The sequence below is a fragment of the Hibiscus syriacus genome, unplaced genomic scaffold (assembly GCF_006381635.1).
Source record: "Hibiscus syriacus cultivar Baekdansim isolate YM2019G1 unplaced genomic scaffold, ASM638163v2 tig00112738_pilon, whole genome shotgun sequence".
NCBI lineage: Eukaryota > Viridiplantae > Streptophyta > Magnoliopsida > Malvales > Malvaceae > Hibiscus > Hibiscus syriacus.
This window is the reverse complement of record NW_024063392.1, coordinates 2,512,147-2,538,164: the sequence shown is the minus strand read 5'-3', so window position 1 is coordinate 2,538,164 and position 26,018 is coordinate 2,512,147. Positions and strand designations below refer to the sequence as shown.

General features: G+C 34.7%; 3 protein-coding genes across 5 annotated transcripts; 2 read left to right on the top strand and 1 right to left on the bottom strand.

Moving 5' to 3' along the window:
* The first annotated feature begins 17,472 nt into the window (after positions 1-17,472).
* Positions 17,473-19,292, top strand: LOC120182750. Of its 2 annotated transcripts, none has more exons than XM_039187623.1 (2): positions 17,473-17,653; positions 18,568-19,292. In XM_039187623.1, the coding sequence occupies exon 2, from the start codon at positions 18,573-18,575 to the stop codon at positions 19,017-19,019; it is 447 nt and encodes a 148-aa protein (XP_039043554.1). In that variant the 5' UTR covers positions 17,473-17,653; positions 18,568-18,572; the 3' UTR covers positions 19,020-19,292. The 2 variants fall into 2 exon arrangements, with proteins under 2 accessions (XP_039043554.1, XP_039043553.1); XM_039187622.1 differs by having other exon boundaries at positions 17,477-17,653; positions 18,565-19,288.
* A 1,505-nt stretch (positions 19,293-20,797) lies between these two features.
* On the top strand, positions 20,798-24,131 carry LOC120183167 (beta-glucosidase 44-like). The gene is made up of 11 exons (XM_039187923.1): positions 20,798-21,075; positions 21,289-21,347; positions 21,436-21,511; positions 21,644-21,715; positions 22,023-22,110; positions 22,244-22,496; positions 22,630-22,745; positions 22,921-23,138; positions 23,234-23,265; positions 23,396-23,498; positions 23,628-24,131. The coding sequence occupies exons 1-11, from the start codon at positions 20,847-20,849 to the stop codon at positions 23,900-23,902; spliced, it is 1,521 nt and encodes a 506-aa protein (XP_039043854.1). The 5' UTR covers positions 20,798-20,846; the 3' UTR covers positions 23,903-24,131.
* Positions 24,132-24,491: 360 nt separating this feature from the next.
* Positions 24,492-25,295, bottom strand: LOC120182967 (heavy metal-associated isoprenylated plant protein 21-like). Of its 2 annotated transcripts, none has more exons than XM_039187778.1 (3): positions 25,168-25,295; positions 24,990-25,065; positions 24,492-24,898 (listed from the first exon to the last, which is right to left on the bottom strand). In XM_039187778.1, the coding sequence occupies exons 1-3, from the start codon at positions 25,237-25,239 to the stop codon at positions 24,600-24,602; spliced, it is 447 nt and encodes a 148-aa protein (XP_039043709.1). In that variant the 5' UTR covers positions 25,240-25,295; the 3' UTR covers positions 24,492-24,599. The 2 variants fall into 2 exon arrangements, with proteins under 2 accessions (XP_039043709.1, XP_039043710.1); XM_039187779.1 differs by having other exon boundaries at positions 24,990-25,075; positions 25,168-25,294.
* Positions 25,296-26,018: the final 723 nt, after the last annotated feature.

Below are 26,018 nucleotides of genomic sequence, written 5' to 3'. Positions count from 1 at the left end.
AGCCTGGCCAAAACAATTGCGTCGAAGCTTTCACCTGCACAAAGAAAAATGTTTGAGGATACATGCTTCGGGCCATGGCTGAAAGTACAACATCCCGGTGGAGATGCGATGTTGACACACCTGTTTCTTCAAACCATGACTAGCGATCTACCAGAGACTATACAACGTCGTGATGAAGAGATATGGTTTGATTTTCCACCGGCGTATACGTGTTTTGGGCGGGAGGAGTTTTGCTTAATCACCGGTCTACGCTTCGGACACGATGATGTAGGTCGGTACACTAGACACATTACCCGCCCATCATTGCTATCCCGGGTTTTTCCTGAGCTAGAGAGGCCGAGTCTACACGTAGAAGACCTGACAAGATTGTTGAATAATAAAGATGGTTTTACTCGGATGGATGACGTCGACGTTGTCCGAGTATGCCTTCTAATTCTTTTGCATGCCGTCTTTTTAGGCAGAGAGGCCAGACAACCTATTCCAAATGATCTAATCAAATTGGTAGAAGACCTAAATGCGTGGAACCTGTTTCCGTGGGGCTCATATTTATGGAAAGCTACATGGAATAAGTTATCGTCTGCCTTGGATGATCGAAAAAGTTTGCATGGCGATGGTTCCAAATACACTTTGACAGGCTTTATTTGGGCCTTTAAGGTAAGAATTTTTATATGATGTTTCCAAAATTATAAGTAATTATTTAACAATTACTAATGTTTGTTATTATATTGTTTGTAGATTTGGATATTTGAGGCCTTTCCCGCCATGAAGGCATATGCAATAAAAACTTCAAATGATATTCCCAGGGTTATTTCCTGGAAGAGGAAACGGACCTTGCAATGGGAAGATTTACTACGGTATACGACAATAAATAATGTAAGTTAACATAAATACTACCATATGTTTATAAACAAGTTATTACTAGTACACGTTTAACTTTGTTTGAGCTTTTATATTGTTAGGAGGCCAACACTCCTCTACAGAGGCTGACACCCACGGAAACTGAGCTTGCCACTGATTGGTGGCAAGCTATTAAGTGTTTTTTTTATGGAACGGTTGATGAGCAGCCTCCACTTCGGGAGCCATCACCTCGCCCAGAGCTATCACCTCACCCAGAGCCATCATTTTCGCGTTGCGATTCTCTCGTTGCGATTTTCATTTCGCATTGCGATAGTACTTTTTGCCTTCAACATAATGCAGATTGAAATCAACAAAATCAACCATTACATTTCAATCAATTAAACAAGCACAAATAAGAATTATGTTAACATCAATTAAACAAATCAACTTTTACAAATCACCTTTTACAAATCAATTAAACAATAAAAAAATAAGCAATAATTATTAGAGAAAATAACACTTCTACTATTGAATCAACTTTTACAGCCATACATCATTTTCACGCAACTCACTTCTGAGATTAACCTGCATAAACCAAACATTTGCTCAAACAACACTTTCTACACATCTAAAACCTACAAACAGCAAATTATTGAATTCTAGGTACTTAACCAAACATTTTCAAACCACAAGCCTATAAACATACCAATTGTTTATGGACATTTTTATAACGCGGATACAGGTAGGCAGCGTCTCGTATATATCGATCTAGCCATATAATGTCGAAACCACAAGCCTACTGCAGCTCTATCTATATCGGTGGGAGGTAGATACTTTATACTTCCTGTGATCAAACAGTCCAACGCCAAGCATACGAGAGGACCACAATCCCCTTTGGGTCCTTTCGTTTGTTGTGGTGCGGTCTCGTCTCTGCTAACTGTAATATTGAGCTTCTTTGGCTTCTTGTTTCCAGAACGAGTCCAATAATTTATCGCATCCAAGAATTTAGCCAAATAAGAGCTCCATCCCTTAATAATATCTCTTAAATCAGCCAATGATATGTAATTTATCATGCTGTCATATACTATTGCCTTAAGGGATGGGATCTGAAGCTCGACGAGAAGCCAATGGTTACGTTCCAAAACAGGGATAAACACCTGCAATCATAAGTAATAATTCATTCATTTGCGCACTTATTTATGAATACCTTTAAACTCAATCTAAAATAAACACTAACCTTATCGACCTCCCACCATGCAGGATAAAGTTTAGCTTGTCCATTGCCCAACGTAAATGATTCATCTCGTTGATTCTTCAAGTGAATGGCGTTAAAAGACGTCGGCATAATTGTATATCGTGTATTTCTTTTATTTTCCTTAAGTTTCCTAATTATTAGAAGACGTGACACCCACGCATCGATATGTTGTTTTACAAAAAAAGACATATATTAGTAACTTACATAAATTTACAAAAAAAAAATCAAATGAAAATATAAGAAAAATATAAGACTTACCCCTCCATCGAAATAGCCATTGTCTTCGACCCCTAATAATACACCCCACCAAGACCGATCAAGCAACAAAATAGATATCATCATTGAGCTTGCATATGTCAGTGAAACACCCATGGCTTCGCTCATGTAGATAAAAATCAACTGCGGTCTTAGCCCAAAGGGTGTTATCCAGAATTGTGTCCGGTAGTTGTTTCCTCTCCTCTTCAGATACCGGTATGGTACTGGCCGGTAACTCATACGAGAGCCAACTTGAATCCATCATGTCCGGCACGTCAGAGGGTTTCTCAAGAATCCTACATATGACGCCATGTGAATCGGGCTCTTGAATGGTGGGAGGGACCTCTTCAACGATGACAGTGGCCTCTTGAACGGTGGGAGGGGACTCTCGAGGAATGATAGGGGCCTCTTCAACGATAGGAGTGGACTCTTGAGGGATGACAGGCGAGTCAGGCTTCTTCTTGCGGTGTCTTCGCACTATTGGGGTATACGGAGACTTAATAGCACGTGCACGCCATCTGATGCGTGAACTCTGTCGTGCAAGAAAAAACCCGACGTAAAGCATCCACCTTATCGGTCCGCTAAATAATTAAATACAAATATCAGTAAATAAACAGACATGATATTTAAACAGTGAAAACAAAGATAAATATATTTCAAACTTTCAACCAAAAGACAAAACAAAGACAAATACTAACTTCACAGTGTTAAAGTAAAAAGTTTAGCAGTTTTGGCAGCAACCGAATAAATTTACTAAGCAATCTAAGTGAAATGGTTAATTTAAGTGAAATTACGAGTAAATTTATCATCAAGTTAAATATGGAAAATCTTAAACTTACCTCGTTGCGTAGAGTATGAACCTCATTCTGCAACGATACTACCATCTCACGTAGAGCGGCAACCTCACCACGTAAAGTAGACACCTCCACACGCCATGCACCATCGTTATCAAGTAGAGTACCGATCTCCTCACGTAAGGCATTGACCTCATCACGTAACTCCCTTGACTCATCCCGTGGAGGTGGAGAATAGGGAGATAGAAGTCGTGGCATCTTTGCCGGTCGCCTATCATGAGGTGATGGTGGAGAAGAGGCTCGATGATGTGACGGGATAGGTGATGGCTCTCGTTGTAGAGGTGTATAGTCGGGTCGATCAGGTGATGGCTCTAGGTGAGGTGATGGCTCTCGAAGTGGAGGAAGTGAAGGCTGCTCATCATTCGTGCCATCAAGAAAACGCTGACTAGCTTGCCACCAATCAGTGGCAAGCTCAGCCTCCGTGGGTGTCAGTCTCATTAATGGAATGTTGGCCTCCTAAAAATATAAAAACTCAAACAAAGTTAAACGTCTACTATTAATAACTTGTTTATATATGATAGTATTTGTGTTAACTTACATTATTTATTGTCGCATATGGTATTAAGTCTTCCCAATCCAACAGATGTTTCCTCTTCCAGGAAATAGCCCTGGGAATATCATTTGAAGTTTTTATTGCATATGTCTTCATGGCGGGAAAGGCCTCGAATATCTAAATCTACAAACAATATAATAACAAACATTAGTAATTGTTAAATAATTAATTATAATTTTGAAAACATTATATAGAAATTCTTACCTTAAAGGCCCAAACAAAGCCTGACAAAGTGTATTTCGACCCATCGCCCCGCAAACTTTTGCGGTCATTAAAGGCAGACGACAACTTAGTCCAGGTAGCTTTCCATATATACGAACCCCACGGAAACAGATTCTATGCATTTAGGTCCTCTACCAATAATATTAGCTCCTGAGGAATAAGTAGAAGGCATACTCGGACAACATCGACGTCATTCATCCGAGTAACTCTGCCTAAAAAGCCGGCATACAAAAGTAGTAGAAGGCATACTCGGACAACATCGACGTCATTCATCCGAGTAAAACCATCTTTCTTATTAAACAATTTCTTCATGTCGTCGATGTGTAAGTTCGGCTTCTCTATTGACTCATCAGAAAAAACCCTGGATAACCATGATGGGCGGGTGATATGACGAGTGTACCGGCCTACATCATCGTGTCCGAATCGTAGACCAGTGATTAAGCAGAACTCCTTCCGCCCAAAACAAGTATACGCCGGTGGAAAATGAAACCATATCTCTTCCTCACCACATTGTATACTGTCGGGTAGATCGCTAGTCATGGTCTGAAGCCACAAATGGGTCAAACTAGCATCTCCACCCGGATGCTGTACTCTCAGCCATGGCCCGAAGCAGGTTTCTTCAAACAATTTTCTTTGTGCAGGTGAAAGCTTCGAAGCAATTGTAGTGGCTAGGCTAACTTTATTCCTTAATGTCAATGAAGCCGAAAAAAATTTCTACAAAAAAACAATAAACATACCAAGTTAGATATACCAAAAACTACACTGTCAAGATATACCAAAAACAAAACAATAAACATAAATAGTAGTTTATTCTTGAAACTAAAATTTGCAACATTGTTTTTGTCTTTTGGTTGAAATGAAAATCGCAACGAGATAATGAGAATCGCAACGCGGAAATGACTATCGCAACGATAGAATCGCAACGAGAGAATCGCAACGCGAAATGACTATCGCGACCAGACAATTGCAATGCGAAATGAAAATCGCAACCGCGAAATAAAAATCGCAACGCGAAATGAAAATCGCAATGCGATTTTTGTTTCGCGTTGCGTTTTTTATTTCTCGTTGCGATAGTTATTTCCGCGTTGCGATTTTCATTCTCGAAACTATTCTTCTTCTGCATTACTTCAACCAAAAGACAAAACAAAGACAAATACTAACTTCACAGGCTAAACAGTTTAGCAGTATTTGGCAGCAATCGAATGAATTTAATAAGAAATCTAAGTGAAATGGTTAATCTATTATTGATATTACCAGTAAACTTATCATCAATCTCAATATGAAAAACCTAAAATAATACAAAAATTTCAAAATAAAAATATAAAAAAACTAACCCTCGGAGGTTGATTTTCCATTTCTGAATGATTGTGAGGGATTTTTGACTGTGAATGGTTGTGAGGGATTTCGCCGGCGATGGGGAAGGAAATCTTCGGAGATGGGGACGGATTTCGCCGTAGAGAGTGAGAGATGGAGATGGGGCTGAGTGTTGTGATTTTGGGTTTGAGGTTATGAGTTGCGATTACTGTGGACGGTTCAGTTTCCGATTTATTAAGAAAAAATTCGTGTTTGGAATTTGAAAAAAAAAATACGCGTTAATACAAATGGCGCTATGTAAATCGCGTTGCGAAAGTCAGAATCGCGTTGCGAAAGTCAGTATCTCGTTGCGATTTTGTATTATCGCATTGCGATAGTAAATATCGCATTGCGATAGTCAGTATCGCATTGCGATTTTCCCAATTCGCGTTGCGATTTACTTATTCGCTTTGCGAATTGGGAAAATCGCAACGACACTGTATACCATCGCAACGCGATTTCCAACTATCGCAACGCGAATTTGCGATAATGGAGATCGCGTTGCGAATTAGCGATCGCATTGCGCTTTTGTTGGTCATTTTGGCAAATCCGGAAAAAGTTGGTTAAAATCGTATATTATATGGGATTTTTGGTCACTGAGGTTATTTTCTCTAACATTAATAGTCGATTTCAGATGATGTATGCTTCTTACTACTGTAGACACCCATTTTCTTAAAAGTTAGAACTAGCAAGAGTTCATCTCCTAAGAAGACTCTTCCACCACCATATCTTTTAAAGCAACAACTACACCAACAAACGTGCAACAACCGAGCAAGGAGTCTAGTTGAATTAGGATTCTATTGATTCTAAAAATAGTTAGTTTATTTCACTATAAATACATGTAATCCTCCCCATTTGTAACACGAGGATTTACATACAAAAATACAGAGGAAAGCACGGAAAATACAAAGGCAAAGCTATTGTAAACGATTCGAAAAGAAAATAAAATGTAGCATATTTTTTTACATTGATTCGTTCATTTCTCGCATGTGCATGTTATTTTTCTTGAGATTTGGTTTGAATAACCCAAAGCGTGGGTTGCGCCGATGACCAAAAAGGGGTGGGGTTTCAAAGTTTCGAACCTAGATCTACTCCCGAGGCATGTTCATTTTTTTAAAGTATTTAATATTCCCCCTAAGTCAATCTTAATCTTTAATTTACCTTGAAATTTACCCTTTAATTTTACTTTTATATTAATTTCGTCCCCTATATATATATATTTTTAATTATATATTTTATTTATTTACTATATTCCTTTTTTTATTTATATTATATTATTTTCATTATATATATATATATATATATATATAGATATATTAATTTTTCTCCATTTACTATGTATATATTTTTTCTTAATATTATATTTTATACGTTTTTATAGATATTTTCTTAATATTCTATTTTTGTTTTTATTTATTTATATATATTATATTTTTACTTTTTTTATTTTTTTATTTTTTTCTTAATATCATGTATATCTTTATTTTTTATTTGTTTTACTTAGTATTATATATTTATTATTTTTATTTGTTTTAGTAAATACTACTTTATATGTACACATTATTTTTATTCCTTTTTAATTTCTTTTACTTTTTATTTTTATTTTTTTACTCCATTAATTTTTCCCTTTATCTGTGTCTTTGTTTTTTAACATTTTATTCATTTTGTTTTTTTTATTTTTTTTTTATTTTTACGTGTTTTGTTATTTTTTCATTTTTTCTTGTTTTATTTATTATTCTCACGTTTGCACACTTGCTATCCTAATTCGATTTTATATTCCGCTACGAATATAACGTTTTTATCTTTTAAGGGTATTCAAATTAATTAATTGTAAGTAATTTGAATTGGGTCTGTTAAATTTTAATTTAAATTTCGAATTTTTGCAACTAAGACAACCGACAAATTAATTGGTACCGAAAGGGCGGTTCAAGGGTGCTAATCCTTCCTTGACCGTAACCGACTCCCGAACCCGACACATTTCTGGTAAAAATTGAGATCATGATGGTGTCTGACCCACCTAAATTCGTTTTAAAATGGTCGGTGGTGACTCCAATCCACATTTTTCAAGTCGAAGCCCAATTCCGGGGCCCAACCGAAAGACGGTTACGACAGCTTGGCAACTCCGCTAGGGAAAGGTAAGTGAGTCAGGCCGAAATTAATTTTCGGTTGTCTTTTTTTTAGCGAAAATTACAAGTTTAAATTTTAATTTATTTATTCAAATCCAATTATTTATCTTTGATTATTTTTTTCAAGTAAATAGTTGTACTGGCGTTTTTTCAATGATTTTATATTTTTGAAAAAGTTTCCATCTCTAGCTCTATACCCGAGCTCCGAACCCTTTTAAGTGGGGGTGAAAATGACGCCTTCGTGTGAATTTATTCACCGTGCGGGCCTAGCAAGTAGCCTTCGGGATTCATATACCTTATGTCTTTGTGTGAATTTATTCACTGTGCGGGTATAAGGGAATGTGTCCTCTCGAGTTTAACTTAGTCCACACAAGCCTGTGATGGGTTTAGGACTAAGGGTCTGGCAAGCCCAAGGGGGCACCAGAAAGGAGAACTCGGGTACCGTTTCTAGAACCTAAACAGGGAGAGTACGGGGAATTAGAGCCTACCCCAAAGCCTCATTTCAAACCCTAGACTATTTTTATTTCCTGTTTTACTTTCTGTTCAAAGCATGCGAACTAGACAAATATGCTGTTAGGATTTGTTTAAAATTAGCATACGGGATAGAGATCATGTCCGGGTAGGAATAATAAGCATGTGGGGTAGATATCATGTAGGGTAGGACTTTTTATTTTATTTTTATCATTTTGATTATCATCTTTATCTCACTAACTTTTTTTCCTTTCATCTTCTTTTATTTATTTATTTTCACCATCTGCATCATTTAAAAGAGGTGTTGGTCCACCTAAAACGTGTTCATTAAACCTAAATAATTTGTATTAATGGACAAAGGGGTTGTAATACAAGAGATGAAAAACGCAGGGGTCAGGCTATGGTCAGAAAAGACTCAAAAAGAAAATGAGGACAATTTGCAAGACAACTATGTGTCACATTCGATCAAGAAGACATGGTGCCTACAATCAAGTACATCAAAAGTTAACTTTTCAAAAATGGGTTGACAAAGGTGGCAGGGGCAAGACGAGAAAAAGGTTACAACAAGAACAAGATGGCAAGTCATTGTCGACAAATTCAAGAAACAAGCAAATGAACTTCGGATAATCCCTTTGATGGAGGATTTCAATGGAGTTTCCGATTCAGCAAAGGATGAAAGCCAGAGATATAGTAATTCGACACTTTTGGGAACCAGTACAAAAAATAACTCAACATTTTCACGGTTCATCCAGAGAGGCCGGAGCAGTTCGACAGGTTATTCAACCGGTGAAAGACGAAGGCAAATGACTAGTCAACCTGTTCCGGGTCTAGAGGATTTAGCCCGGATGTACCTTTAAATATGTTTATTATCTCTTAAAAGATAAAACACTTTTTGTCCCAATAAATGTTATTTACAATAACATACATGTTTTTGGATTAATGCCTCGAACATTTCATGTATTTTTTCATTTTGCATCTACATTTCATTTTTTAAATATTTTCATAAACATGAAATTTCTTCATGGAGGATTCGATGAAGTGGTCTTAACCACATAACACCACATGGAAGCAAGATTTTAACAATTAAAGAAAAAAACTGAAATCAGTACAGTGGGAGCTTGATCAGTTGATTGTAGGACTAAGCCTGCCTGGATAATCTGAGAAAAGAGCCCCCATCTCCTAAGGGCTACGATTGAAGCTGTTTGCGGTTACCACATAGGAACCCCCAAAAATTCCTCTAAGAACTGTAAGGCACTGAAGCGCAAGATCCAAAACCTGATGGCTTCAGGGGCATGGACAGTCGAATAAGGGGACATTGCATATATCATTTGCACTTAGAGGATTGTTTTGTTTGAACACGTCTTTGATCTTTCATGTTTGCTTAATCTTTTAAACAATTGAATTTATGCTACTTTCTAAGGTGGAGCAATTGAACAAATTTTAATCTTTAGTTCTTCGAATATTAAATGAATTAATGATTCCTTTAATTCTTCAAGAATTATAGATTTTTGACATATAGCAAGATTAGACCTTTCTTATCCTGTCTCAAACCCCAAAATAAAATACCTTGATTCTTTACCCAAAATAACTCATGGTCATTACCAAAAAGACCAAATTTTGACATTATCTCCCTTTGAAACTTTTGAACATTGCCTTTATCTTTTGATACACCCATACCTTTCTTTGAGTCAAATAAAGTTACACCATTGTCTTTTTAGACTCAAAATTGACATTTTTATGCCATTAAAACCCAAGGCATTAAGTTGTTTAATGAGCCTTCTTCTAAGACACAACTTGGGGCATCTCGTAGGGAGCATGAACATTGAGACATGTTGGGGGCAAGAAGCAGAAAGAAGAATTCACTCGAAATAATTCTACCATGCATTAATTACACTGTTTTCATGTGAATAAAAATAATCCTGAAAATCTATCCCCCTGGGGATACCTCTTCTGTGAAAGCTTCCATGTATGAAATGATGAACGACTTTCTTTCTTTACCCCTTCACAACAGGAGAAAATATATATCCCTTGTGTCATCTTTTGAGCCTATAGTATTTTTTCTTCTGATTCAACCCTAACCAAGGATCACCCTCCACACTGGGGGGGAAGGTGGAGAAAATCTGCTCGCATGAGTGAAGACATTGATTCAGATGAGGTACCGAAAGGTGAACCAAATGCCAAGTGCAAAGATTCAATTAGAACAAAAAGAGAAAAAGAGAAAAAAGCAAAGAGAAAATAAAAAGAGAAAATAAAAACAAAGGAAAATTGAAGAAAAAAGAAGACAAGATGCATATGCAAAGATTCTCTCGATTCAAATAACGCATCGAGATTTAAACTATGAGATTGATCAAGCACAATCATTTTCGAATCACTGAATCACTTCACTCGAAGATCATAGAGCATCAAATGAGATTGATGAAGCACAATCATTTCCGAATCACTGAATCACTTAACTCGAAGATCATAGAGCATCAAGAGAGAGAGACACATATGAGCATATTCAAATTGAGCATGATATGATTGTAGACATCAGAATGAATTGATCCTTGGTTCAATACCCTGAAACACTTGTTTGAGCCTATTTATCATTTTCTTTCATAACCATGAACCATAGCCTACATTACGTGCCTTAAAAGTCCCTTCTAATCATACATGAAGTTCTGAATAGAAGAGACTATCTTCAGATTTCATTCCGCCCATCAGGACTAATCGTTATTTGCAAAAAACAGTGTAATTAATGTATGATAGAGAAAAATAACAAAGGGGGGGTTCAAGACGTAAATTATGAATGACGTCTTGAAACCAAAGGAGGATTCGAGTTGAAAACCTGAAAAGGCGACTCGAATACGAAAATTGGGTAGCTGAGGCGATCGCACAAATTCCTTGATAAGGCATCGCACAATCCGAGCATGACCATGAAAGTTGGGAGTCGGAGAACACTTCCAGTAGAGGAGCATACAAGGTACCCCATCAAACCTTTGAGCATCAAATAAACAAAAAAAATGCCAAACCTTTGACCAAACACAATAACCTGAGACTTTTTATCCTTTCCTTACTTAACCATTTCCCAAAAATAGCTTTGATCTTGGCATACGTCAAATAGCTATAATTTATTGAAGGATTAACAATGTAATTAATTATTTGATATCCAATGAACTCTAGTTTTATGATTCGTCTCAATTGTAAAACGTGAAAGGGGCAATATTTTCAAAACTTCTGATTAAACATTTTTCGAAACTCTTTTAATTGATATTTTCAGAACTTTGAAAATAAAAGAGAAACATTTTTCAAACAAGACAATCTCTCTAGAGTGGATCTTGGTAAATGACATGTGGCTCTCAGACAGTAATCTCATGCTTAGAATTAATGTTGAAGCAACAAATGAGGAACAATAGGGGCACTTTTAATGTTGGGGCATTTTTGGAGATTCAACATTGAATATTGGGGCATCTCCGAGGATTCAAAATCCTGATGCGAACGATCCGATCTTCTGAAGGCTTTTCCTCCACATGTAGGAACCAGTAGGCAAAAAATGAGATTCTGTCCAAGGAATAAAACAAGAACTCATTCATTATGCATAAATTTTAGAGCATCATATTTATCATTTTTTCACATACATAAGTTTTGCAGCTTTAGAGTCAAGTTTCAACTTCAAGGCGAAAGATACTTGATTCAAAAGAGTTTGTAAAAATCGATGGTGGTTACTTAACTCAGCAGCAAGAAGTCACACTTCAACCAACTCGACAGATTGAAAGATCGACATTCATCTTCAGATTCAACATTTCCAATATAAATTTTGTCTCACTTGAGACAATCTCATTTAATGCAGATGATTATCTCACTTGAGATTGCTTTTCTTAAAACAGACTTTGTCTCACTTAAGACTGTTTCACTCGAAAGAAGGCATTTCATTTCACTCAAGACTGTTTTTAAAAAGAAGATTTTATCTCGCTTGAGATAGTTTCCCTTGAAACAAAATTTTGTCTCCCTTGAGACAGTTTCTCTTGAAACATAAACATTGAAAACATTTCCCTTGAAATAAATTTCGTCTCCCTTGAGACAGTTTCCCTTGAAACAAATTTTGTCTCTCTTGAGACAGTTTCCCTTGAAACAAATTATTTGAATATGTTTTATTTGAAACAAATTTCATCTCCCTTGAGACAGTTTCTTTTGAAACAAAATTCATCTCTCTCGAGACAGTTTCCTTTGAAACAAAATCTTTGAATTTATTTCCCCTAAAACAAATTTTGTCTCCCTTGAGACATTTTCTCTTGAAACACAAAATCTTCAAATTTATTTCCCTTAAAACAAAATTTTGTTTCCCTTGAGACCGTTTTCATGAAACAACATATATCTTTGAGATCGTTTCCCTTGAAACGAATTCTATCTCTTTCGAGACAACTTCTCTTGAAGCATCATCTGAACCGTTACACTCAGCTTAGACACATACTTGAGATGGTCGAGAAGCATTTCTCAAATCAAAAATAGAATGTGCATATCAGATTTGAACATTTGAAGAATTCAAGATCAGGGATCAGAACTTGAAGATTCAAGAATCAAGATTCCAGACAGGCAATCGGAGATCGAGATTTCTCTCAAGAGCCCCAAGATAACATATGTTGCATATGCATTTTAGGCACACCTAAGAGCATTGCATCCATAGCATCACATATATGCATAACTTTTTCAGGTTTTAGCTAGAGTCAATTTCAACTTCGCGGTGAAGGATATTGAACTCAAAGCGACACAATTTGCTCGAAAGTAGATTTCAACTTCACGACGGAGAATATCTAACTCGAAGCCAAACTTCACAATAAAGGGGTCATCCACCTTTTCAACTTCACGGCGAAGGGAATCGTGTCCACCCGCAACATACAATACTTGGATGTCAACTTCACGATGAAGGATATTCAAGTCAAGGCTCAACTTCACGACGAAGGAGCCACCCGCGATTTCAACTCCACGACGGAGGATATCGTACACGCACATCCACGATTTCAACTCCACGATGGAGGATATCGTGCCATTTGAGGCTCAACTTCACGACGAAGGGGCTTTCCAGTTTCAGAGCCAATTTCAAATTCACAGCGAGGAATATTGGACTCAAGACAACACAAGCTCAACTTCACAATGAAGGGGCGACTGATTGTCAACAAATAACTTTTCAGTTTCATTCAGAGTCAATTTCAACTTCACAGCGAATGATATTGAACTCGAGACAACACAAGCTCAACTTCACAGCGAAGGGGCGGCTGACTGTCAACAAATAATTTCCCAGTTCCAGATCCAATTTCAACTTCACGACGGAGGATATTGGACTCGAAACAATACTACCCACTTGGATTTCAACTTCACGATGAAGGATATCCAATTACAAGGCTCAACTTCACGACGAAGGGGCCACTCGCTGTTTCAACTTCACGACGAAGGGGAATCGTGCACACAAGCAACATCCATCTCTAGATTGGATTTCAACTTCATGGCGAAGAATATCCAACTCAAAGAAGGGTTATCTATCACCGAAGACCTTCGAGTTCGATTACATTCAACTCAGAGGTAAATCAAATTTACAGCATAGCTCAAGGCAAGAAGGGCTATCTATCAACAAAAATTATCGAGTTCGATTCCATTCAGCTCGATGACACCTCAATCATACTTTTGTCCGGCTGCAATTGAGGTTTTCAAGCCGAGAAGAGGACCGGGGTTAGTCGTGCCTTAGTAGTAAGAAGCCTTTTTTCCGTCAGTATTTTCGAGTTCGGTTTCATTCAGCTCGAGAGCATATCAACCACATTATGGAGTTAAGGGATTACTTTTCAGTCAAATTTTTAGCCAAGGTCTTTAAACCGAGAAGAAGACCAAAGTGGTCTACAACGAGAAGCCACATTCTGATTCAAATCATTTCAAGATGGACTCGACTTCGCGACGGAGGAGCCATCCACAACTCAATTCGACATGGAGTTATTCTTCAACTTCACTGAACGAAAATTTGTTTCTTTTTATCTTTGTCCTATTTTTTGTTCCACGAAAAAGGACAAAGAGGGGCAGCTGTAGACACCCATTTTCTTAAAAGATAGAACTAGCAAGAGTTCATCTCCTAAGAGGACTCTTCCACCACCATATCTTTTAAAGCAACAACCACACCAACAAACGTGCAACAACCGAGCAAGGAGTCTAGTTGCATTAGGATTCTATCGATTCTAAAAATAGTTAGTTTTTTTCACTATAAATACATGTAATCCTCCCCATTAGTAACACGAGGATTTACATACAAAATACAGAGGAAAGCACGGAAAATACAAAGGCAAAACTATTGTAAACGATTCGAAAAGGAAATAAAAGGTAGCATCTTTTTTTACATTGATTCGTTCATTTCTCGCATGTGCATGTTATTTTTCTTGAGATTTGGTTTGAATAACCCAAAGTGTGGGTTGCGCCGATGACCAAAAAGGGATGAGGTTTCGAAGTTTCGAACCTAGATCTACTCTTGAGGCATGTTCATTTTTTTTAAAGTATTTAATATTCCCCCTAAGTCAATCTTAATCTTTAATTTACCTTGAAATTTACCTTTAATTTTACTTTTATATTAATTTCGTCCCCCTATATATATTTTTAATTATATTTTTATTTATTTACTATATTCCTCTTTTTTTATTTATATTATATTATTTTCATTATATATATCTTATATCATATATATATATATATATATATATATATATATTAATTTTTCTCCATTTACTATGTATATATTTTTTCTTAATATTATATTTTATACGTTTTTATATATATTTTCTTAATTTTCTATTTTTATTTATATTATATTATTTTCATTATATATATCTTATATCATTATATATATATATGTATAGATGTATTAATTTTTCTCCATTTACTATGTATATATTTTTTCTTAATATTATATTTTATACGTTTTTATATATATTTTCTTAATATTCTATTTTTATTTTTATTTATTTATATATATTATATTTTTACTTTATTTTTTTCTTAATTTCATGTATATCTTTATTTTTTATTTGTTTTACTTAGTATTATATATTTATTATTTTTATTTGTTTTAGTAAATACTATTTTATATGTACACATCATTTTTATTCATTTTTAATTTCTTTTACTTTTTTTATTTTTTTACTCCATTAATTTTTTCCTTTATCTGTGTCTTTGTTTTCTAACATTTTATTCATTTTGTTTATTTTTATTATTTTATTATTATTTTTTACGTGTTTTGTTATTTTCCATTTTTTCTTATTTTATTTATTATTCTCACGTTTGCACACTTGCTATCTTAATTCGATTTTATACTCCGCTACGAATCTAACGTTTTTATCTTTTAAGGGTATTCAAATCAATCAATTGTAAGTAATTTGAATCGGGTCTGTTAAATTTAAATTTAAATTTTGAATTTTCGCAACTAAGACAACCGATAAATTAATTGGTACCGAAAGGGCGGTTCAAGGGTGTTAATCCTTCCTTGACCGTAACCGACTCCCGAACCTGATACATTTCTGGTAAAAACGCAGATCAGGTAAGATGGTGTCCGACCGACCTAAATTCATTTTAAAATGGTCGGTGGCGACTCCAATCTACATTTTTCAAGTTGAAGCCCAATTCCGGGACCCAACCGAAAGACGGTTACGACATCTACATAGTCTGCCGATGTAGATGTCACATCAGCTTCATTTGCACTTTTAAATAATGTCATAAAAGTGTTTATCGACCTATATGTTGGGTTTTCAAACTCACTTATAAAATCAATTTGAGATGAATTTCCAACCACATTTCTTGATAACCTAGGAACATCAAATATCTTGTGCACCTCAACAAATAAATCATGGTTCTAATATCATATTCTTCTTCAAGTGGTGCTACACTATATCTGATTGCATGGGGACATACCATAAACCTGTACCTCAAATTATCAATTATAGCTTAGATTTTTCTTTTTATCATCTCCTTCAGTTTTATAAATGTGATGCCTCTTTCAAACATCATATTTATATGCCTTTCAGACTAAAAACAACATCAACCTCATTTTACATAATTTATCCATTATACGTGAAGAAATTGTTGCTCATTTTCTCTTCATAAGAGTATATATATATATATAAAATGAAAAATACATACATTTTTCTTATAATATTTTTCTATTATTTAGATATATATATATATAATTGTTTTAACATTTTTACTATAAATAGTAAATCAATACTATTAAAAAATTATAATAATAATTTAAAAAGTAAAATAAAACTAAAAATATTACAAAATTGATATATATTAACATAACAATAAATCATAAAATACTTCAAATAAAATCTCTTTATACTTACTTGAGAACTTCTTCCTACAACTTGACTTAAAAAACATTCGAAACAACTTCTCACTCACCGTTTAATTTGCAAAAGAACAAAACAATATTATTTAACAGAATAGTATATGGTAAAATATAAAAAAAAAATTATATAAATAATTAGAAAAATACTTACTGAAAATAATGAAAGAAAATTTTGTTATACCTTTTTTCAAATGCTCCTCTTCTAATTGCTCTTTTTAATCTTTTCTAATTTTTCATTCTTCAATCAGATAACATATATATATGTAGCTGAAATAATATTTTTATACAAATCTGGTTGTGCACGTATACAGGACACGAGAACTTGATTAGCAGGGCATGAAAACTTCATATTGACGCCAAGAAATCCTGGAGACTTTACCAATATGCTTGAAGATGCATCGTAGACATGAAATGTTTTAAAGCTGCATGAATAACCTGGCTTCTTTGGCTTTCACTGTAACAAACGTTTTAGTTGGGAAAATAATCTTGCTGTTGGGTTATTTGGATAATTTTTTCAAACATATTATGTCGACCAGTTTACCGAGTTTTATGTTATGTCCAATGTTTGAATAACACCACATCCATAATGTAGAATTTGTTTTCTTGTTTAGGTAAAAAAAGTATTTACGTGATATAGATTAAAATATTTATGATATGGAGTATTATATAAGTTGAAAGCTAAATTGGATCAAACTCGAATTTGAATGGCCTAATTCATTTTTTAAATTGACCTCATGTTTTCTCCAAATTTATTTTTTTAATTTTAATATTTTTACATCAATCCATCTAATTATTAGCTGGACCTTGAGACTTGGACTCCCAACCTTTGAAATGGTCTACTTGTATCTAGAGTTTGTAATTATTAGCGCAAAACTAATATAATTTTACATATTTTTTTTATAATTATTTATACTGTTAATATTTAATTATTAGAGTTATCAATATAATATAATTATGTGGTTAAAAATCAAATATCTTCAAGTACAGTTGAATTTAAATAGCTTTTTATAATTATTGAATTTAAGTTGGGTTAGATATAAATGATTAAAAAAACAAGACTAAACGGACCGTAATATTTATGTCCAAATACAGTTTTCGAACCGGTCACCCGACCCCCTACAGGTAAAAAAAAAACTGGTAAAACAAGACATCACCAAATACATCACAGAGGGGATGAACAGTCGTCGCAATACAAGGTTTTATTGTTTCCTACTCCAATCTTTCTCCATATTCTCTTTCCTGTATTCTTTTCTATTCCCCCAATCAAAAGTCAAAACCCTCGATTTCAAAGCCTACCCAATTCCCCTTCCTTCGATTATTAAGCCAATCCCATTTTTTTCTGAACCCAAACTCCGTCCTCTTTTTCCCAAGGTGAAGTTTCTCTCATTCATTATTCCCTTTGATTAATTTCTATTTTAGATTATAGATTCTAGATGATCAAAAACTGTTTTCAAATTCACATGTTCCTGCAGTATGTGTTCTATTTTACCTGAAAATTTAGGGCGTAAATGTTAATTTCCTGTTTGTAAGCAACATGATGTTTCGTTTATTTTGAATTATGGGGATCTGTTTTGTTCTAAACAGTGCTGGTTACGAAGAACAGATGGTTAGGTTTTATTTCTTGTAATTGGAGAGTTTGGAAATCGGGATTTGCATGCGTAATTTGGATGTTTACTCAAGTGATTGTAAGGTTCCATTTGTAATTGATTAAATCTGGGCTGTTTATGTAAATAGTTCCTGTTTTTTAGTTGCTCTATCTTTGAACCTTATCTGTATCGGCTTTTAACTGTTCCAAATGCTCCCTTGGTGACTACGATATTAGTTTAAACTTTGAATCATCCTTAAACCTCGACAGTAGGGGTCACTTAGTAGGAAGATGAGACAATTTGACTTTAATCGTTTTCTGATTCTGGATAGATAGGATATAGGGCATTAACAGCAGCTTTTCGTCATGCGTTGTTGCTTCTGCGTATCCAGCTCTAAAGTTGAAAGTGGATTTAGAGATGAGTTGGATAATAGTAGGATATGCATAAACTGATCATGTATGATTTGTGGTAACCTTTAGATAAGTACGATTTTGTATGTTTCATCATCTGTGTATCTAAAATTGTTTATGATTAGTACTATTCTTGCCGAGATTTTTATCGTGTTAAGCATGCAAAAACCATGTGTTTATCTGTGAGGATATTTAAAGTTGTGCTTGCATTTGCATACATGATTCTCAGCAGCTATAGAGAAAAAAGACTAATCTGCTAATACTTTAATCATTGTGTTGTTTTCAGCAGCGAGAATGCAAGATCCAAGGATGCCACCATCAGAGGAAGATTTGAATCCTAAGATGCGGAAAAAGAAAAGCTCCGCTAACAAAGGACCCCTGTTTCTGTCAGAAAGAAATACTATTAAAGGGGATCAGCAGGTACAGGGATCCCTTCCATTAAAAACAGGGAAAAAGACATCAAAGAGGAACTCGAAGAGTGAAATGTTTCCAATATTTCAGCAACCTGAGAGATCTAACTCGGATTCATTACCAGACTCTTCTACATCTGGAAACGAGTACCGCGTGCTGAGGCGCAAGTATTTGCTACTGGAGGAAGAAAGCTTCACATTGGGTAAAGAGGTTAAAGAAGTTGAAGATGAGGTCAAGGCTCTTGAAGATGAAAAGTTTGCCCTACTGGATCAGCTTGTTGTATTAGAAGGTCTAATAGATCCTTCAGAAATGCAATCTCACGGAGCATAGGTACTATTGCTTCATGCTAGTCTCTATATTTCGTGTGCTTGTCTATCGATATGGAAGGTAAATGCTGGAGTAATCAACCGCAGAGGAAAGTTAAAGTCCTCTTTTTTAAGTGATTTTAGAAGTTCATTCGGGGGAAAAGTGGTGCAAGAATACATGGAACTACTAAGATGTTGGCTTGGCCTAGACATGAGCTGTTAAACAGAATTCTGGGTCATGTTGTGCCGGTGTAACCGGGAAGGTTTACGTAGATTAAACTCCAATATTCATCAGTATTGGGATTTTTATGATAGTAGTGTTTAGCTGCTTCTATGAATTGAAACTTCAATACTCAATATTCAAAGAAAAAAGATGAAATCACAAGTCAAGTAATCCATTGTTAAGATTCCCTGAGGGACAACGTACGCCAAATGAATGCAAAATTCAGCGGAGATTAATTTCCTTTTTATTGATTTATTTGCAGACTAATGCGATATTTTAGGACTAATTTGTCGTTTGGGTTGTTTGTTTTCTCTTCTTGGAATTTGCGAGTGGAGAGAATCATGTGTACCCCGTCATATATATATATATATGTATATATATTTCATTTTTATAAAATAAAATTTATTTATCTTCCATAATTTTTAATGTCTCTAATAATGAAGAGAAATGTCATTGTAAAATATATTTGACAATTTTTTAAATAAATAAATATCGAAATAAAGTTTATTTAATAATTCTCTGTTGTTATTGTATAAATATAAGATTATTAATATTTAAAATGATATATAAAGACATTTGTTTTACAGAATGTTAATTTTTAAGAGAGAGGGTATCTTCCGAATCATCAAGGATGTTTGCAATTTCTATCAAATATTAGGGCAATTATACTTTCCAAATGAATATTAAAAAATCTTTACAGAGCACGAAAAGTGGTCTTAATGATAAAAAAAAATTGTTGTTCTTTAAGGTTCGAGCACCAAAAATACTAGCGATGTAAGCTTTCAATGTCAAGAGGTTGAGAATTATCTTTTAATTAAATATTGCCTTGTACTTACCCCATATCAATAAAAAAAATCCTTAAAGAGAACGAAATTATAAGTTCAGATTATTTTTGAATAAAAAATATAGAAAAATCAATTTGATTTTTTGTTCTAGATTCATAAGTCTGAACATTTTAATTATTCAAATTGAATTATTTTTATTTTGAATTATTATTTTTGAATCACTCATAACAATTATTTTGTTAGTTTTATATTCTATAAAATAAATACATATTTAAAAAATAGTGAAAAACTAAATAATACAGTTTAAATATGTTTTACAAAAATAAATGAGTCAAACGAAAATCCAAACAGATAAAAGTTAATTTGATTCTAGTCAATTCAGTTTAGATTTAATTTTTCAACTAAATCATTAATTTCTTTAAGGTTATATTGCTACTTTTAGTTAAAATTTAAAATTTTCAACATATTACCTTTTAATTTAATTAAACTAAATTCAGATATACCTAAACTAAAATTATATGTTATTAAACTCAGGAATATGATTTTCCTAAATAATATTCCACAATGAGTTTAACCTATAATTTCCCCCAACAAATTATATAAACATTAAATAATAGTACTTGAAAATGACAAAGATAATTTTAAATAAATATAAAATATGGAAAAATAATTAAAAAATCTTAGGCCAAGTAAATTGGGATCCGTATAGATGAAAACAAATTTCCTACTTTTTTTAAAAATGAAAAAAAAAATCATATCTATAAATAGCGGTATCCATTTTCTCAACCTCAATCATAGACTCTGTTGTTTCTTTGATTTTGGGAGTGAAGTGAGGTTTACAGTGATGAAGGCGTGGCTATTGTGTTATGCTTTTACTGCGATTCTGTGCATTGCAAATGCAGGTAGGCAGCACCGAAATTTGGAGACAGTGAGCGACACCGGTGGGCTTAGCAGAGAAAGCTTCCCCAAGGGATTTGTATTTGGAACTGCTACTTCTGCTTATCAAGTTGAAGGGATGACAGGTCAGGGCGGCCGAGGCCCCTGCATCTGGGATGTTTATGTCAAACAACCAGGTAATACCACTACTAATACCTCTGTATCTCTTCTTTTTAACTATAATTTCTGGAGAAAAAAATATGTCATTTCCGTTTTCCGATCAGCTCAACTCTCAAGAGATTGTTCCTGGGATGTCTAGATCTACAGAGAAAAAAATATAAATTAATTATAGTATTTTACTAATTTTAATGAATCGCGTCATTATTTATGGGTTTTTGTTGTTGGAACAGGCCACATTGCCAATAATGATACGGCTGACGTGGCTGTGGATCAGTATCACCGCTACAAGGTTTCCGTCTTCACTTTAAATTTTGTTTTCAATGATCTAATTAATATTAACATGTAATTCTGTGAATCCATGCCCCGCTATATTTCAGGAAGATATAGATTTACTGGCGAAATTCAACTTCGATGCTTACCGGTTTTCTATTTCATGGTCAAGGATCTTTCCTGGTATTTGCACCATTGGCTCAATTGTTTCAGTTATTGTTCTTTTTTTTTTAAACTGTTGCTTTATTAAATTCATTTGATTATTAAATTATTGTAGTTTAAATTAACTCTTTGAGTTATTTATATGTTTTGTAGAGGGAGTTGGAAGAATAAATTGGGAGGGAGTTGCTTATTACAATAGATTGATCGACTACATGGTTAAGAAAGGTGAATGAAATGAATTCCCATTGCTTGACACCAATTTTCAATTTGTTTTGCTATGATTGCCAGTATCCTGGAATGTTGAGCAAATGGAATGTTGGGTTTATGTTTCATCCTCAAATCTTGATAATTTGTTCTTGTTCCCTAAAATAGTATAAGTTCGCCCCCTAGTAAAAATCATGCGTCCATCTTGTGCACTTGTGCCTTCGAAATACTTCATGACATGGTTTACACAGTGATTATGATCCGTATGAAACGCTTTAAAAGCTTTCTCTATGAAATGAAAACCTCTGCTGATTCATTCCTTTTGTAGGCATTACTCCCTACGGGAACTTAAACCATTATGATCTCCCTCTAGCTCTTCAGGAAAAGTATGGTGGTTACTTGAACCGCCAAATTGTGTAAGCAGAACATTTTTTCTTTCCTTTTCTTGAGGTTCTCGTTATTGGATGATCTCATTATCCCCGTAATCCTGTATTCTTGGAAAATTTGTCTCAAATGTTTAGTACTTAATTTGTGATTCAAATATTTCAGGGAGGATTATGCGAATTATGCAGAGTTTTGCTTCAAGACATTTGGTGATAGAGTCAAGAACTGGTTTACATTTAATGAACCTAGGATTGTGGCTGCTCTTGGTTTTGATAATGGTCTCAATCCTCCTTCAAGGTGCTCTAAGGAAGTTGCAAATTGTACTGCTGGAAACTCCGCAAATGAGCCTTACATTGCTGCCCATAATTTACTCTTATGCCATGCTGAAGCAGTGAAAAGATATCGTCAAAACTTCCAGGTCAGTTAATGTCTCCATTTTAGAGACAAATAAGCAGGTTATCCGCATATAATATTCACCATGATATTTAACATAATTGATTGTGATGATCTTGAGGATTATAAATTGACCTGGAACTGGATTGCATCTTCAGGAAAAGCAGAAAGGGAGGATTGGAATTCTCTTGGATTTTAATTGGTATGAACCTCTTACAAGATCAAAGGCCGATAACTATGCAGCTCAAAGAGCTAGAGATTTTCATGTTGGCTGGTATGTCTCAAGCTTAGATCATAAATTCTATTCTAGATTTCTGTTGTAGGAAAATTATCACTGTATTATCTTGATTTTGCACATAATTATACGCCAAACCTTTTAACCTGAACAAGATCAGAAGCTGTCTTGTGTAGTTTAGAAAGTCTTAAATGTTATTTCACATTCTGGATAGGTTTCTACATCCCATTCGATATGGTGAGTATCCAAGAACGATGCAAGAAATTGTCGGAGAAAGATTGCCAAAGTTTACCGAGGAAGAGATTAAGATGGTGAATGGCTCAGCGGATTATGTAGGCATCAACCAATATACTACAAGCTATATTTCTAATCCTGAAGGGCCTAAACCAAACGTCACAAGCTACCAGAATGATTGGAATGCAGCCTTTGCTAGTAAGTCCTCCCTGGTGAACAGATTTTAGCTAATGCTTTATGATTTTATTTTAATACATGAAACCAATGTTTTACATTGTGTTCACCATCTGCAGATGCAAAGAACGGAGTGCAAATTGGTCCAAAGGTAATTTCAATAGGATTACGAGTTATAACCAACAGTATTTCCTTCGATTTTAGCCCTTTTTTCATATTAAATGGAAACATAGCCATATTCCCTTCTATTGAAGTAACTATACACTTTTAAAAATTTGCAGGCAAATTCTTGGTGGCTTTATATTGTACCTTGGGGCATGTACAAAACTGTGACTTATTTGAAAGAGCGGTATGGGGATGTAAATATATTTATCTCCGAAAATGGTACGTATTGCCAATATATATACACACACATAGTTTACAATTATTGCATTATAGTATATTTTTATTCTTGTACAAAGAAGGGATGTAATGATTTGGAAACGAACTGAAGATTGGTGAAAACTGTAATAGGCATGGATGATCCAGGGAACGCTACACTAGCAAATGGATTGAAGGACACCACAAGGATAGAGTTTTTCAAGGATTACATGACTCAGTTGAAGAAAGCTATGGATGAAGGAGCAAATGTGACCGGCTATTTTGCATGGTCATTGCTGGATAACTTCGAATGGTTGTTAGGATACACGTCGAGGTTCGGCATTGTTTATGTTGACCGCATCAACCTCCGGAGGTACCCAAAGATGTCTGCCTACTGGTTCAAAAAAGTACTTGAAAAGAAGCGATGAGCCGAAACAGATTGTCCTTCCCCAGAGCAAAAGAATGGCTCATTGAACTGAAGTTGCCAAAATGAGAGGAATAACGGGGAAAACAGAAATGTAATGCAGTGTTACTTAAGTTTTAGGCTGTTATTTTCTAATCCAAATAATTAGTTTGTACATGTAGGTTCTGTTTTGAATTATTGTAGTGATTTTAGATTTGAAGAATAAAAATATGGAAAAGTCGGTGTTTTCCCAATTAAGTGTGATTAATTACTTGGTTTTTTAAGTGAGATATTTTGAGGAGGAAAAGTCATTATTAAAACTAGAATCAAATTGAAAGAATATATAATTAACATGGATTATTTGTGTAATTATACCATCCATGTAATCCTGTTAACGGCTGTTAACAGTTCACGTGTGTTTTCCGTCACGTTTGTTAACGGCGAGTGGCCAATTTATAACAAACGATAACGTTAGTGATCGATTTGTGACTTTTGAAACATTAGTGGTGAAAACGAAAACTTACCCAAACATTAGTGACCATTGGAGTAGTTTACCCTTTAACTAATACGTATATGTATGTATAAAACATTTAAACTTTTAGATGGGTAATGAGTGAATTGAAGTCTCTTTCTATATATATTTGTCAATGAACAGTTGTACCGAAACCGTTAAAAGTATAAACAGCAGATGGTGGTAAAAAACCCACCCTGCATGAACAGCTCTACATGATAGAGCATGCATGAACGTTGTCATCGCTAAAGAAGGAAGCGAACTTCTCTTCGGGGGCGTTGGAAGAAGGAGCCGGATAAGCTTGCACCACGTTCCTTATATATCCCGCCGGTGCCCTTTTGTCATACGCCCCCGTTGCGTACGGATACAAGGCCACATGCTGTGGTATATAAGGCCAGAACTCCGCCCTCTTCCCCGTGCTCTTCACCCTCTTCAACACCCAGTTCGGATCCAAGTTTCCGGTCACCGTTACCCGGCTCTGTTTCCGGACCACTTCGACACTTTTTACACCTGTGATGTTGACAACATATAACTAATGGCCAGAAATAAGTACGTGTAAAAGAGATGCTTATGAAAAGAAAAGGGGGGGTTGGAATTGGACCTTTCATGTTGGTAACAGCTTTTCTGACTCTTCTTTCACACCCGTCACAGTCCATTTTAACCTTGATTTCAACTGTCTGTGCAATTCTAAAAGAGTTAGCACAAGATTTATTAGGAAACTAGGGTTTTCCAGGTGGTTTTTATATCTTTAATTGTTCATTCAAAGAAGTGAAAGGTACCTGCATTGGCTTGCGTTTGCTCCTTCCATCGGATACAGTGCAAAAGTTTGAAATATAATCGAGAGCCCCCATTTTTGTTGCAGGAAAATAAGGATGCACAAAACAGAGAGTTGAGAGAGAAAAGGAAAAAGAAATGCAGTCAGTAGACACACTATGAGATTTGGTATTTATACAGAAAAGGAATTGTTCATTCCTTTTCAAAAAAAGAAGAAAATATGTCCGCAAACCGTTCCTTATGTGTCATTTTTTGGTGAATTCCATATTAGTATTTTTCTTGAAAATTAGCAAGCCAATCGTTCCATATTTACCTACAGGGTCATATTCTAGGAGGCTGCAGCTTTCGTTGGCCTCAATCATTGATGACTGAAATTGATTTTATTCATAAACATGTAACAAAGCAAACACTTGGACACAATAACAAGTTCAAATCATGATTGTGTAAATATTAGGGTAAACTACACGTTTAGTACCCAACTATCACTTTTATTTCGTTTTGGTCATCCAACTATTTCTTGTTTCAAAATCATACTTACGTATTATTGATTTCATTTTGGTCACTCACTGTTGAAAAATTAACGTTGATGTTGAAGTGTCACCATAAGATAAAACCATATTAGCATTGAAAAAATAAATAAAAAATGACATGTCAGTAGTCTTGTTAATTTGTAACGGTGGGTGAACAAAATGAAACCAAAACGCAATGTTAGGTATGATAGTAAAACAATAATAATTGGGTGACCAAAACAAAAAAAAGAGATAGTTTGGGTGCTAAATGTGAATTTACCCAAAATTTTATGCTAGAAGTAAAATTTGTATGGCATTAAGTAAAAACTTGAAAATTTGAGGAAGGA